Source organism: Cherax quadricarinatus, chromosome 93, assembly GCF_038502225.1.
Source record: "Cherax quadricarinatus isolate ZL_2023a chromosome 93, ASM3850222v1, whole genome shotgun sequence".
NCBI lineage: Eukaryota > Metazoa > Arthropoda > Malacostraca > Decapoda > Parastacidae > Cherax > Cherax quadricarinatus.
The window spans coordinates 8,006,998-8,022,389 of record NC_091384.1 but is presented as its reverse complement, the minus strand read 5'-3'; the positions used below and the strand labels follow the sequence as shown (position 1 = coordinate 8,022,389).

At 44.7% G+C, this 15,392-nt stretch overlaps 1 protein-coding gene across 1 annotated transcript in view; it reads left to right on the top strand.

Moving 5' to 3' along the window:
• The window catches only part of dally (division abnormally delayed protein), a 396,601-nt gene that overhangs the window by 214,249 nt on the left and 166,960 nt on the right, over nt 1-15,392 (top strand). The window contains exon 3 of the mRNA XM_070104663.1: nt 3,929-4,620. Within this exon, the coding sequence (XP_069960764.1) occupies nt 3,929-4,620 (692 nt within the window). The remainder of the gene's footprint in view (nt 1-3,928; nt 4,621-15,392) is intronic.

Here is a 15,392-nt window from a genome sequence, read left to right as displayed (position 1 = left end):
TTAGGTCCTCATTCCTAGCTCCTGGGGGAGGTTAGGTCCTCATTCCTAGCTTCTGGGGGCGGTTAGGTTCTCATTCCTAGCTCCTTGGTGCGGTCAGGTTCTCATTCCTAGCTCCTGGGGGCGATTAGGTCCTCATTCCTAGCTCCTGGGGGCGGTTAGGTCCTCATTCCAAGCTCCTGGGGCGGTTAGGTCATCATTCCTAGCTCCTGGGGGCGGTTAGGTCCTCATTCCTAGCTCCTGGGGGCGGTTAAGTCCTCATTCCTAGCTCCTGGGGGCGGCTAGGACCTCATTCCTAGTTTTTGGGGGCTGTTAGGTTCTCATTCCCAGCTCCTTGGTGCGGTTAGGTCCTCATTCCTAGCTTCTGGGGGCGGTTAGGTCCTCATTCCTAGCTCCTGGGGGCGGTTAGGTCCTCATTCCTAGCTCCTGGGGGCGGTTAGGTCCTAATTCCAAGCTCCTGGCGGCGGTTAGGTCCTCATTCCTAGCTCCTGGGGGCGGTTAGGTCCTCATTCCTAGCTCCTGGGGGCGGTTAGGTCCTAATTCCAAGCTCCTGGTGGCGGTTAGGTCCTCATTCCTAGCTCCTGGGGGCGGTTAGGTCCTCATTCCTAGCTCCTGGGGGCGATTAGGTCCTCATTCCTAGCTCCTGGGGGCGGTTAGGTCCTCATTCCTAGCTCCTGGGGGCGGCTAGGACCTCATTCCTAGTTTTTGGGGGCTGTTAGGTTCTCATTCCCAGCTCCTTGGTGCGGTTAGGTCCTCATTCCTAGCTTCTGGGGGCGGTTAGGTCCTCATTCCTAGCTCCTGGGGGCGGTTAGGTCCTCATTCCTAGCTCCTGGGGGCGGTTAGGTCCTCATTCCAAGCTCCTGGCGGCGGTTAGGTCCTCATTCTTAGCTCCTGGGGGCGGTTAGGTCCTCATTCCTAGCTCCTGGGGGCGGTTAGGACCTCATTCCTAGCTCCTGGGGGCGGTTAGGACCTCATTCCTAGCTTCTGTGGGCGGTTAGGTTCTCATTCCCAGCTCCTTGGTGCGGTTAGGTCCTCATTCCTAGCTCCTGGGGGCGGCTAGGACCTCATTCCTAGCTCCTGTGGGCAGTTAGGTTCTCATTCCTAGCTCCTTGGTGCGGTTGGGTCCTCATTCCTAGCTCCTGGGGGCGGCTAGGACCTCATTCCTAGCTTCTGTGGGCAGTTAGGTTCTCATTCCTAGCTCCTTGGTGCGGTTGGGTCCTCATTCCTAGCTCATTTTCACTGTAACTACACCTTATTATAATAAATATAAGCTAGGAAGAGTGAATATATTATTGCTCTTATATACACTTTATTACTGCTAGTTCAGTAATATTATTGCTCTTATATTCACTTTATTACTGCTAGTTCAGTAATATTATTGCTCTTATATTCACTTTATTATTGCTAGTTCAGTAATATAGTTCAATAATATTCTTGATGAAGTAAGTATATAATATATTAATTACACCAGGAATACATAACTGATATTACAGTTAACTGCTAGGAACTGTTAGTCTCTAGCTACTGGTCCCAAGACCTCACGCTGGTGACAGTTATGACACAGTTAGTCTAGCTACTGGTCCCAAGACCTCACACTGGTGACAGTTATGACACAGTCTTGCTACTGGTCCCAAGACCTCACACTGGTGACAGTCATGACACAGTTAGTCTTGCTACTGGTCCCAAGACCTCACACTGGTGACAGTCATGACACAGTTAGTCTTGCTACTGGTCCCAAGACCTCACACTGGTGACAGTCATGACACAGTTAGTCTTGCTACTGGTCCCAAGACCTCACGCTGGTGACAGTTATGACACAGTCTTGCTACTGGTCAGAAGACCTCACACTGGTGACAGTCATGACACAGTTAGTCTTGCTACTGGTCCCAAGACCTCACGCTGGTGACAGTTATGACACAGTCTTGCTACTGGTCAGAAGACCTCACACTGGTGACAGTCATGACACAGTTAGTCTTGCTACTGGTCCCAAGACCTCACACTGGTGACAGTTATGACACAGTTAGTCTTGCTACTGGTCCCAAGACCTCACACTGGTGACAGTTATGACACAGTTAGTCTTGCTACTGGTCCCAAGACCTCACGCTGGTGACAGTTATGACACAGTCTTGCTACTGGTCAGAAGACCTCACACTGGTGACAGTCGTGACAGTTTCTAGCTACTGGTCCCAAGACCTCACACTGGTGACAGTTATGACGCAGTTAGTCTCTAGCTACTGGTCCCAAGACCTCACACTGGTGACAGTTATGACGCAGTTAGTCTCTAGCTACTGGTCCCAAGACCTCACACTGGTGACAGTCATGACAGTTTCTACCTACTGGTCCCAAGACCTCACACTGGTGACAGTTATGACACAGTCTTGCTACTGGTCCGAAGACCTCACACTGGTGACAGTCATGACAGTTTCTACCTCCTGGTCCCAAGACCTCACACTGGTGACAGTTATGACACAGTCTTGCTACTGGTCCGAAGACCTCACACTGGTGACAGTCATGACAGTTTCTAGCTACTGGTCGCAAGACCTCGCACTGGTGACAGTTATGACGCAGTTAGTCTCTAGCTACTGGCCCCAAGACCTCACACTGGTGACAGTCATGACATTTTCTAGCTACTGGTCCCAAGACCTCACACTGGTGACAGTTATGACAGTTTCTAGCTACTGGTCCCAAGACCTCACACTGGTGACAGTTATGACACAGTCTTGCTACTGGCCCCAAGACCTCACACTGGTGACAGTCATGACAGTTTCTAGCTACTGGTCGCAAGACCTCGCACTGGTGATAGTTATGACGCAGTTAGTCTCTAGCTACTGGTCCCAAGACCTCACACTGGTGACAGTTATGACACAATCTCTAGCTACTGGTCCCAAGACTAATACTGATCTCAGGTTCTCTCCAGAGTTCTACAACAGTCTCCAGCTCTCCCGGCCAGAGTACTACAGCCTCTCAGTACTCTGACACAAGTTCTCTGTCAGAACTCTGCACTCCAGCAAGAGTTCTTTCCAAGTTGTTTCTCTCAGCTGCTTCACTCAGCTGCTTCACTCAGCTGCTTCACTCAGCTGCTTCACTCAGCTGCTTCACTCAGCTGCTTCACTCAGCTGCTTCACTCAGCTGCTTCACTCAGCTGCTTCTCTCAGCATATATGACCATATACTCACCTCTCGTCTCTCTGAGATCTTTCTTCTCCAACAGGAGATTTCTAAGTCCACGACTGATGTTGTCTCTTGTAATTGTTATAGTTGTCACACTTGCATGACCTGGCCTGGTGACCCAAGGTGTGGCTAGTGGCAGGTCCTGCTCTGACCTACATCACAATATATGATGGGAGGTTGAACAGTCTTGGTACCCTGACACTGTTATCTCAGTGTACTCACTACACTCTTGCATGTCACTGTAGGTTGCAGTGTCTGCTGAGTCTTTGGCTTTCACAGGGAGTCATTTCAGTGTGCAGATTTGGGACCAGTCCCTCCAGGATTTTCCAGGTGTAAATTATGATGCATCTTTCTCGCCTGCGTTCCAGGGAGTACAAGTCAAGGAACTTCAAAGGTTCCAGGGGATTATATCGTCTTACTGTGTTATTGTTGAAGGTATCGTAGTGAAGGAGATTGTTGTAGTGGGTACTGTATCAGTGGGTATTAAGTCTGTATTTTGTTGTATTAGTGCGTATTATTGATGTATTTTGTTGTGTTAATGGGCATTAATACTGTATTTTGTTGTATTAGTGGGTATTAATACTGTATTTTGTTGTATTAGTGGGTATTAATACTGTATTTTGTTGTATTAGTGGGCATTAATACTGTATTTTGTTGTATTAGTGGGTATTAATACTGTATTTTGTTGTATTAGTGGGCATTAATACTGTATTTTGTTGTATTAGTGGGTATTAAAGGCGTATTTCACTGTATTATTACAGGGGTGGTTGAGAGTGCCCTGGCCAACAGTGAACACCGTGCCCTGAACGTCTTCCAGGCCACGTACCCACGTCTAGCCCCGGCTGCACGGCAGGTCCTGCACGACCTGTACTCTGCCCTCAGGGTAGGCCTGACGGACACGGACGACAGGGCACTGGAGAATGCCATGGGCACCTTCTGGGACGACCTCTTTCCCCCTGTGTACCACAGTGTGCTGCATGCCCGCCTGGCACCGTTTTCAAGGCGGTACACCGAGTGTCTTAGAGATGCCCAGAGGGTAGTACAGCCCTGGGGCATAGTACCCACGCTGGTCGGAGAACCACTACTTCGCGGTCTACATTCTGCGCGACTGCTGCTACACTCGCTGGATGTGGGCGCGCAAGTGGTCAAAACTGCCAGCAACTTTGCTGTTCCCAGTGAATGCGGTGACGCTGCAGCACGCATGCAGTACTGCGGTGCATGCCACGGTACCCTAGCACCGCCATGCCCAGGGATGTGCCTCAATGTTGCTAGGGGCTGCCTAGCGCCCCTAGCTGAGGTGGATGGTGCCTGGGCTGACCTAGCAGGAGCAGTGAGTCGTGTGCAGCAGTCACTGCAAGCTGTGAGGCTGGCACAGCTGCTGCACCAGCTGCCAGACAAGCTCTCTGAAGCTGTCATGGTAGCGCTGGAACGAGGCCCACAACTGCAGAAGAAGGTAAGAACATTATAAAAATGTTCTTAGATAACATTACAACACTGGTAGAACACTACAACACTGGTAGAACACTACAACACTGGTAGAACACTACACTGGTAGAACACTACAACACTGGTAGAACACTACAACACTGGTAGAACACTACACTGGTAGAACAATACAACACTGGTAGAACACTACACTGGTAGAACACTACAACACTGGTAGAGCACTACAACACTGGTAGAACACTACAACACTGGTAGAGCACCACAACACTGGTAGAACACTACAACACAGGTAGAACACTACAACACTGGTAGAGCACTACAACACTGGTAGAACACTACAACACTGGTAGAACACTACAACACTGGTAGAGCACTACAACACTGGTAGAGCATTACAACACTGGTAGAGCACTACAACACTGGTAGAACACTACAACACTGGTAGAACACTACAACACTGGTAGAGCACTACAACACTGGTAGAGCACTACAACACTGGTAGATCATTACAACACTGGTAGAGCACTACAACACTGGTAGAGCACTACTACACTGGTAGAACACTACAACACTGGTAGAACACTACAACACTGGTAGAGCACTACAACACTGGTAGAACACTACAACACTGGTAGAACACTACAACACTGGTAGAACACTACAACACTGGTAGAGCACTACAACACTGGTAGAACACTACAAGACTGGTAGAACACTGCAACACTGGTAGAACACTACAACACTGGTAGAACACTACAACACTGCAACACTGGTAGAACACTACAACACTGGTAGAACACTACAACACTGGTAGAGCACTACAACACTGGTAGAACACTGCAACACTGGTAGAACACTACAACACTGGTAGAGCACTACAACACTGGTAGAACACTACAACACTGGTAGAGCACTACAACACTGGTAGAGCACTACAACACTGGTAGAACACTGCAACACTGGTAGAACACTGCAACACTGGTAGAACACTACAACACTGGTAGAGCACTACAACACTGGTAGAACACTACAACACTGGTAGAACACTACAACACTGGTAGAGCACTACAACACTGGTAGAGCACTACAACACTGGTAGAACACTGCAACACTGGTAGAACACTGCAACACTGGTAGAACACTACAACACTGGTAGAGCACTACAACACTGGTAGAACACTACAACACTGGTAGAACACTACAACACTGCAACACTGGTAGAACACTACAACACTGGTAGAACACTACAACACTGGTAGAGCACTACAACCCTGGTAGAACACTGCAACACCGGTAGAACACTACAACACTGGTAGAACACTGCAACACTGGTAGAGCACTACAACACTGGTAGAGCACTACAACACTGGTAGAGCACTACAACACTGGTAGAACACTACAACACTGGTAGAGCACTACAACACTGGTAGAACACTGCAACACTGGTAGAACACTACAACACTGGTAGAATACTACAACACTGGTAGAGCACTACAACATTGGTAGAGCACTACAACACTGGTAGAACACTACAACACTGGTAGAGCACTGCAACACTGGAAGAAAACTACAACACTGGTAGAGCACTACAATGATAGAACACTACAACACTGATAGAACACTGCAACACTGGTAGAACACTACAACACTGGTAGAACACTGCAACACTGGTAGAACACTACAACACTGGTAGAACACTACAACACTGGGAGAAAACTACAACACTGGTAGAGCACCACAACACTGGTAGAACACTACAACACTGGTAGAACACTGCAACACTGGTAGAGCACTACAACACTGGTAGAACACTACAACACTGGTAGAGCACTACAACACTGGTAGAACACTACAACACTGGGAGAATACAACACTGGTAGAGCACTACACTGGTAGAGCACTACAACACTGTTAGAGCACTACAACACTGGTAGAACACTACAACACTGGTAGAACACTACAACACTGGTAGAACACTACAACACTGGTAGAACACTACAACACTGATAGAACACTACAACACTGATAGAACACAACACTGGTAGAACACTACAGCACTGGTAGAACACTACAACACTGATAGAACACTACAACACTGGTAGAACACTACAACACTGGTAGAACACTACAACACTGGTAGAACACTACAACACTGGTAGAACACTACAACACTGGGAGAGCACTACAACACTGATAGAACACAACACTGATAGAACACTACAACACTGGTAGAACACTGCAACACTACACTGGGAGAGCACTACAACACTGGTAGAACACTACAACACTGGTAGAACACTACAACACTGGTAGAACACTACAACACTGGTAGAACACTACAACACTGGTAGAACACTACAACACTGGTAGAACACTGCAACACTGGTAGAACACTACAACACTGGTAGAGCACTACAACACTGGTAGAGCACTACAACACTGGTAGAACACTACAACACTGGTAGAACACTACAACACTGGTAGAACACTACAATGGTAGAGCACTACAACACTGGTAGAGTATTACAACACTGGTAGAACACTACAACACTGGTAGAACACTACAACACTGGTAGAATACTACAACACTGGTAGAACACTACAACACTGGTAGAACACAATAATACAGTTATGGTGATGGTAGAACGAGGACCACAACTGCAGCTAAGAACACTACAACAGTGTTCTTATATAACTGTTATAGAACACTAGAACACTGCTATTACAGAACATTAGAACACTGTAGCTGTTAGAAGACTTTATAACTAACTCAACTAACTGCTAGATGGAAAGTGATCATTAGAGGTCGTGTTTGTGTTGACGACCTCTGGGAGAGTACACACAGGTGGGTCCAGGGGCTGTGATTCGACCCCCTGCAACCACAAGTAGGTGAGTGCACACACACACACACAGGATCCATACATAGCTTTAAGAAGAGGTATGATAAAGCTCATGGAGCAGGAAGAGTGACCTAGTAGCGACCAGTGAAGAGGCGGGGCCAGGAGCTGCAACTCGTCCCCTGTAACCACAACTAGGTGAGGACACACACGCGCACGACAGGATATGAAGTATCCTATGCTGGGATACTGCAGGATAGAGGATGTAGGGGAGAGAGAGAGAGAGAGACAGAGTGTAGAGCTTTATCAAGTCATGTTTAACTCAGTGTAGAACTTTGTCAGCAGTGGTCCAGTCGTGTCGTCTCATCCCTGGTCACAGAAGAGTTCGTGGAAGAGGTGGTGGAAGAGGTGATGGTTCTCAGAACAGTTAGAATCCTCCTCAAGCGTGAGGTTGGTTGAGGGTAATCCTCGCGCTAGACTCAGAACATCCAGTTATGAAAGTCACTGACAGTCAGTACTTCAACCCTGTCTAGGATTCCTTTTATACCTTATGCAGTCTAGAGTTAGATTGTCAGTAGATAACGTTGCTTCGCATGTTGGAGACAAAGACGCTTTCGGGGATTAAATTGAAAAAAATCTTCTCCAGTGATGACTCACCAGTTGTTTGTACATTCCAATGTTACAGTTGGTCCTTTAGTAGAAGCCTCCATGTACAGCGTACCCGATCATGTGTTCATGGACTCTGGTGAGCAAGTTAACACCATTCGATCTACCCTCTTTAAGATAAGCGACTCCGTCATGTCTTGTAGAAGCACCTCATCTAACCACCCTTAGTGGAGTGGCTGGTTCCACTCTGCTTGTCCGAAGTCAAACTTCCCTCACCTCAATTTTCACCTTCTTGCCTCATAGTAAACTATATCAGTCTCCCTGGTGATCTACTAGAATTTGCATTGATGGGAGACCTGCATATTGTGTGTGACTCATACCAGTGGTATGCCCGAACTGATGACATGGTTGTACCATTCTGCTACTAATTGGATCCAAGATCTCTCATACTGCGTCGGAGTATGAAGTTCGGATTAAGTCTTTACAGATTTGTGCGTTTTCCAGTAACATAACCAGGCACTGGTACGACTGTCGTTACAGTATGGAAACCATCTTCTGCAACTTTATTCATGTAGGATAGGATAGTGTGCATTTGCCTCTTGTGTCAGAAGCTCAGACAGACTAGGGTACTGGAACTATCCCAACGATGGGTACTTATCCAGGTAGTAGTTCCACCTCTGGGAATGCCTTTTTTCAAAGTGACTACTTGAAACAAGTCGTACCTTTTCTTGTTGATGCCGCAGGTTGTCTGCAGAAAGACTTTTCTGATGTGTTTAGTGTACTTACTAGAGTGTCAGTTTTTATCCCTCGTGTTCGAGATAGTGACTCTAGTAGTTGACAGCGAGTCTTGTAATCTAAAGTGTTCGTTGAACTGGCCTTACATGTTGTACGAGGTAATAAGATATATCTCTTTCCTTGCTAATACCTCTGGTCATAATAAACCATACCACAGGTGGGGTTTGAACCCGCAGTCAGAGAGCCTCAGAACTCCAGACCGTCGCGTTAGCCACTCTCTGACTGCGGGTTCATACCCCACCCCCACCCGTGGTATGGTTTGTTTGCAATCGCGTCATTACTATTTTGTGAGTCGTGTCTCTGGTCATAATGTCTATGTCAGAGCGATCATCATCAATGACTTTGTTCATTACAGGTATCTTGTTAGCGTAGGGGAGGAGATGTCAACTGACCAGTAGGTTGGTGCTATTTTCACCCAGGGAAAGTCCATGTGCCCTGCCAGTAGAGGATAAAGTTGTAGCTGCTATAGACTTCCCAGATGAAATCACGAGTTTGTTCTTTGTGTTGAACAAACGTAGAGTCATGATGGTATTACCAAATTTACCATTTCATATTCCACTTGACTCTGGTACAAGACCCATTTATGTACCTGAGTTGATTGCTAATGACCTCATTAGCAAGTTGCTGTCACAAATGAGTTAGTCAACCAGATGGCAGTATCATCTCACATAGTAATTCACCCTGGAATGCGCCAGTGATCTTAGTACCTAAGAAGGATGGTACTTGCTCTCCAGTGATAGACTTCAGGAAGTTGAATGCTAAAATAAGAACATAAGATAAGAAAGAAGGAACACTGCAACAGGCCTACTGACCCATGCAGAGCAGGTCCGTGTTCTTGGTGTTACAAGGGGTTTTGGCAACTCCTTAATAAGGACAACCAAAAGCTAATATTCTTTTTCACTCCAACAGGTCATTATCACTTCCTCAGAATGGCCTTTGGCTTACGCTTACCACCAATCACATTCTTGAGGCTAATGACGAACATATTTCAAAGCCTTGTAGGTAACACATTTATGGTGTATCTAGACAATGTAATCGTTATGTTCAAATACAGTGGACCCCCGGTTAACGATATTTTTTCGCTCCAGAAGTATGTTCAGGTGCCAGTACTGACCGAATTTGTTCCCATAAGGAATATTGTGAAGTAGATTAGTCCATTTCAGACCCCCAAACATACACGTACAAACGCACTTACATAAATACACTTACATAATTGGTCGCATTCGGAGGTATTCGTTATGCGGGGGTCCACTGTATGTGGAAATGCATCTTCAAAGCTAGATTTGGTACTAGGTAAGCGTGAAGCCAAATTAAAGATAAATCTATCCAAATGTCAGTTCCTAAGATCAGAGACCAATTTTTTTGGTACATGATTATTCATTATTTTTTTCTTAATTCTGAGATTTACCAGTAAAAACTTGAGTGTATCAACCTTGTCTTATATATTTAACACTTTCAGCTTTGTTTAGTTTCTTTACTTTCTGTGATCCACCATCATATATGTCCTTATTGTACACTGTGATCCACCATCATATATGTCCTTATTGCACACTGTGATCCACCATCATATATGTCCTTATTGTACACTGTGATCCACCATCATATATGTCCTTATTGTACACTGTGATCCACCATCATATATGTCCTTATTGTACACTGTATAGAATCACTGCGTGTTATTGTACACTGTATAGAATCACTGCGTGTTATTGTACACTGTATAGAATCACTGCGTGTTATTGTACACTGTATAGAATCACTGCGTGTTATTGTACACTGTATAGAATCACTGCGTGTTATTGTACACTGTATAGAATCACTGCGTGTTATTGTACACTGTATAGAATCACTGCGTGTTATTGTACACTGTATAGAATCACTGCGTGTTGTTATTGTACACTGTATAGAATCACTGCGTGTTGTTATTGTACACTGTATAGAATCACTGTGTTATTGTACACTGTATAGAATCACTGCGTGTTGTTATTGTACACTGTATAGAATCACTGCATGTTGTTATTGTACACTGTATAGAATCACTGAATGTTGTTATTGTACACTGTATGGAATCACTGCTTGTTGTTATTGTACACTGTATAGAATCACTGCATGTTGTTATTATACACTGTATAGAATCACTGCGTGTTGTTATTGTACACTGTATAGAATCACTGCGTGTTGTTATTGTACACTGTATAGAATCACTGCATGTTGTTATTGTACACTGTATAGAATCACTGCGTGTTGTTATTGTACACTGTATAGAATCACTGCGTGTTATTGTACACTGTATAGAATCACTGCATGTTGTTATTGTACACTGTATAGAATCACTGCGTGTTGTTATTGTACACCGTATAGAATCACTGAATGTTGTTATTGTACACTGTATGGAATCACTGCTTGTTGTTATTGTACACTGTATAGAATCACGTGAGGTCACAGACCCTGAGCTGCTTTGGGGATTAGCGTGGACGGTTACAAAGCATGGCTTGCTTCTGCAGTGTTTTAAAAACTGAGGTTGGAGAGTTGAAGGAGGAGGTCTTGCTTCTCCAGGAGGAGATTAGGAGGCTGAAGGTCCACCTCAATGGGCCTGGGAGAGAGTGTGAGGTGGTTGGAGATGTGGGGAATGAGGCTTCTAGCAGTGAGGTGCAGTCTGTCTCTCACTGTGAGGAGGCTGTAGGTGGGGAGGTAGCAACGGCTACCAGCAGTGAGGTGCAGCCCAGCACCTGCTACAAGTGGCGAGTTGTTCACAGTAATGGGAGGCGCATCAGAGTAAGGAAAGTTAAGAGTGAAGATCTGAAGGTAGGAAATCGCTTCTCTGTTCTCCAGGATGAATGTACTTCAGTGGCCAGTGAAGGTAAGGGTACTACTGCCCCTGCTAATGAAGGTAAGCGCATTCTTGTGGTTGGTGACTCTCAGGTAAGATATGTTGACCGTGCTTTTTGTAATAGGAATAAGAAGATGAGAGATAGAGTGTGCTTCCCTGGAGCTGGTGTTGGGGACATTGTCAACAGACTGGATAATATCATGTCAGGTAATGGGAACAAGCCCATTATCTGTCTCAGTGCTGGTGGAAATGATATTGGGAAGGGTAGGAGAGAAGAGCTGCTAGATAAGTACAGGTCAGCTATAGAGTTCATTAAGTCTAAGGGAGGGATCCCAATCATATGTAGCATCTTGCCTAGAAGGGGAGTAGGAAATGAATGGTTGTCTAGGGCAATTGGTGTAAATTGCTGGCTAGACAGATACTGCAAGGAACTTGCAATCCCATTCATTGACAACTGGAACAACTTTTATGGCAAACATGATATGTATGCAAGGGATGGGGTTCATCTCTCTGGGGCAGGGGTGGTAGCACTTGCAGACTCGATTGAGAAGGCCATTGGTGAAATGCCTATGATTTTAAACTGATGGAAGATAGAGGTATGGGTGTGTGTGGGAAACAAGCAGGTTGCAACACTAGGGTTGGAAACAGTAAATGTATAAAAGGCATTCAGCATGAAGTTATAAATAAAGACAATAGAACAGGTCAGCAAACAAAGGGGGACAGCAGAGGGCAGCAAGGGACTAGCTCCCTTAAGGTTTACTATACTAATAGCAGGAGTGTTAGAAATAAGATAGATGAGCTAAGATTAATTGCAAGTGCAGGAAACATAGATATTATTGCTATAACAGAGACCTGGCTCAATCTGAAAGATAGAGAGATGCCCTCTGAATGTCACATACAAGGCTATAAATTATTCCACACTGACAGGGTCAACAGGAAAGGTGGCGGAGTAGCGATGTATGTCAGAGACAATTTAAATTGTTGTGTTAGACAAGATATTAAATTAGAAGCGTCAGCCACTGAATCTGTTTGGTTACAGCTTCTCGAGGGCCGAGAAAAACTGATTTTGGGTGTGATTTACAGGGCCCCAAATCTTGATAGGGAGTGCAGTAAACTTCTATGGGACGAAATTCGTAAGGCATCTACATACGAAAATGTTGTGCTAATGGGAGATTTCAACTATAGACAGATTGACTGGAGCAATTTGACAGGAAATTTAGAGTCGGGTGACTTTCTTGATACGATCCAGGATTGTTTTTTAAAACAGTTTGTGACAGAGCCAATTAGGGGAAATAACCTCCTTGACTTGGTTCTTGCCAGTAGGGAAACACTAATTAATAATCTTGAGGTTAATGATGAGCTTGGGGAGAGTGATCACAAATCACTCAGTTTTAATATATCATGGAATTCCCCTAATAATGGCAATCAAGTCTCCGTCCCTGACTTTCGCTTGGCTGATTTCATAGGACTGAAAAATTACTTAGGTGGGCTGAACTGGAATGACCTGACTAGGGGTCAGGTAGGTGGTGATGGTTGCCGATATGATGCTTTCCAGGGCATAGTTCTAGCTGCTCAGTCAAATTATGTTCCAAATAGGGAAATCAGATCAAACAAAAATGATCCTAAATGGATGAACAATAGATTAAAATATCTGATTGGTCAAAAGAGAGGCATATATAGGCAAATCAAAAGAGGAGAGGGGCAATTAAGAAATCGATATATTCAGTTAAAGAGAGAAATAAAAAAGGGAATTAGAAAAGCAAAAAGAGATTATGAGGTTAAAGTTGCAAGAGAATCGAAGACTAACCCAAAAGGATTCTTTCAGGTATACAGAAGTAAGATCAGGGACAAGATAGGCCCACTCAAAAGTTCCTCGGGTCAGCTCACTGACAGTGATAAGGAAATGTGTAGAATTTTTAACACATACTTCCTCTCAGTTTTTACACAGGAGGATACCAGCGATATTCCAGTAATGATAAATTATGTAGAACAGGACGATAATAAACTGTGCACTATTAGGGTCACAAGTGACATGGTCCTTAGGCAAATAGATAAATTAAAACCTAACAAATCCCCAGGCCCTGATGAACTGTATGCAAGGGTTCTAAAGGAATGTAAAGAGGAGCTTAGCACACCTTTGGCTAATCTTTTCAACATATCACTACAAACTGGCATGGTGCCAGATAAGTGGAAAATGGCAAATGTGATACCTATTTTCAAAACAGGTGACAGGTCCTTAGCTTCGAACTATAGACCAATAAGCCTAACCTCCATAGTGGGAAAATTTATGGAATCAATAATTGCCGAGGCAGTTCGTAGCCACCTTGAAAAGCATAAATTAATCAACGAATCTCAGCATGGTTTTACAAAGGGGCGTTCCTGCCTTACGAATTTATTAACTTTTTTCACTAAGGTATTTGAGGAGGTAGATCATGGTAATGAATATGATATTGTGTATATGGACTTCAGTAAGGCTTTTGACAGGGTCCCACATCAGAGACTATTGAGGAAAATTAAAGCACATGGAATAGGAGGAGAAATTTTTTCCTGGATAGAGGCATGGTTGACAAATAGGCAGCAGAGAGTTTGCATAAATGGGGAGAAATCAGAGTGGGGAAGCGTCACGAGCGGTGTTCCACAGGGGTCAGTGTTGGGCCCCCTGCTGTTCACAATCTACATAAACGACATAGATGAGGGCATAAAGAGCGACATCGGCAAGTTTGCCGATGACACCAAAATAGGCCGTCGAATTCATTCTGACGAGGACATTCGAGCACTCCAGGAAGATTTGAATAGACTGACGCAGTGGTCGGAGAAGTGGCAGATGCAGTTTAATATAGACAAATGCAAAGTTCTAAATGTTGGACAGGACAATAACCATGCCACATATAAACTAAATAATGTAGATCTTAATATTACGGATTGCGAAAAAGATTTAGGAGTTCTGGTTAGCAGTAATCTGAAACCAAGACAACAGTGCATAAGTGTTCGCAATAAAGCTAATAGAATCCTTGGCTTCATATCAAGAAGCATAAATAATAGGAGTCCTCAGGTTGTTCTTCAACTCTATACATCCTTGGTTAGGCCTCATTTAGATTATGCTGCACAGTTTTGGTCACCGTATTACAGAATGGATATAAATTCTCTGGAAAATGTACAAAGGAGGATGACAAAGATGATCCCATGTATCAGAAACCTTCCCTATGAGGATAGACTAAGGGCCCTGAAACTGCACTCTCTAGAAAGACGTAGAATTAGGGGGGATATGATTGAGGTTTATAAGTGGAAGACAGGAATAAATAAAGGGGATGTAAATAGTGTGCTGAAAATATCTAGCCTAGACAGGACTCGCAGCAATGGTTTTAAGTTGGAAAAATTCAGATTCAGGAGGGATATAGGAAAGTACTGGTTTGGTAATAGAGTTGTGGATGAGTGGAACAAACTCCCAAGTACCGTTATAGAGGCCAGAACGTTGTGTAGCTTTAAAAATAGGTTGGATAAATACATGAGTAGATGTGGGTGGGTGTGAGTTAGACCTGATAGCTTGTGCTAACAGGTCGGTTGCCGTGTTCCTCCCTTAAGTCAATGTGACCTGACCTGACTAGGTTGGGTGCATTGGCTTAAGCCGGTAGGGACTTGGACCTGCCTCGCATGGGCCAGTAGGCCTTCTGCAGTGTTCCTTCGTTCTTATGTTCTTATGTTCTTCTTATT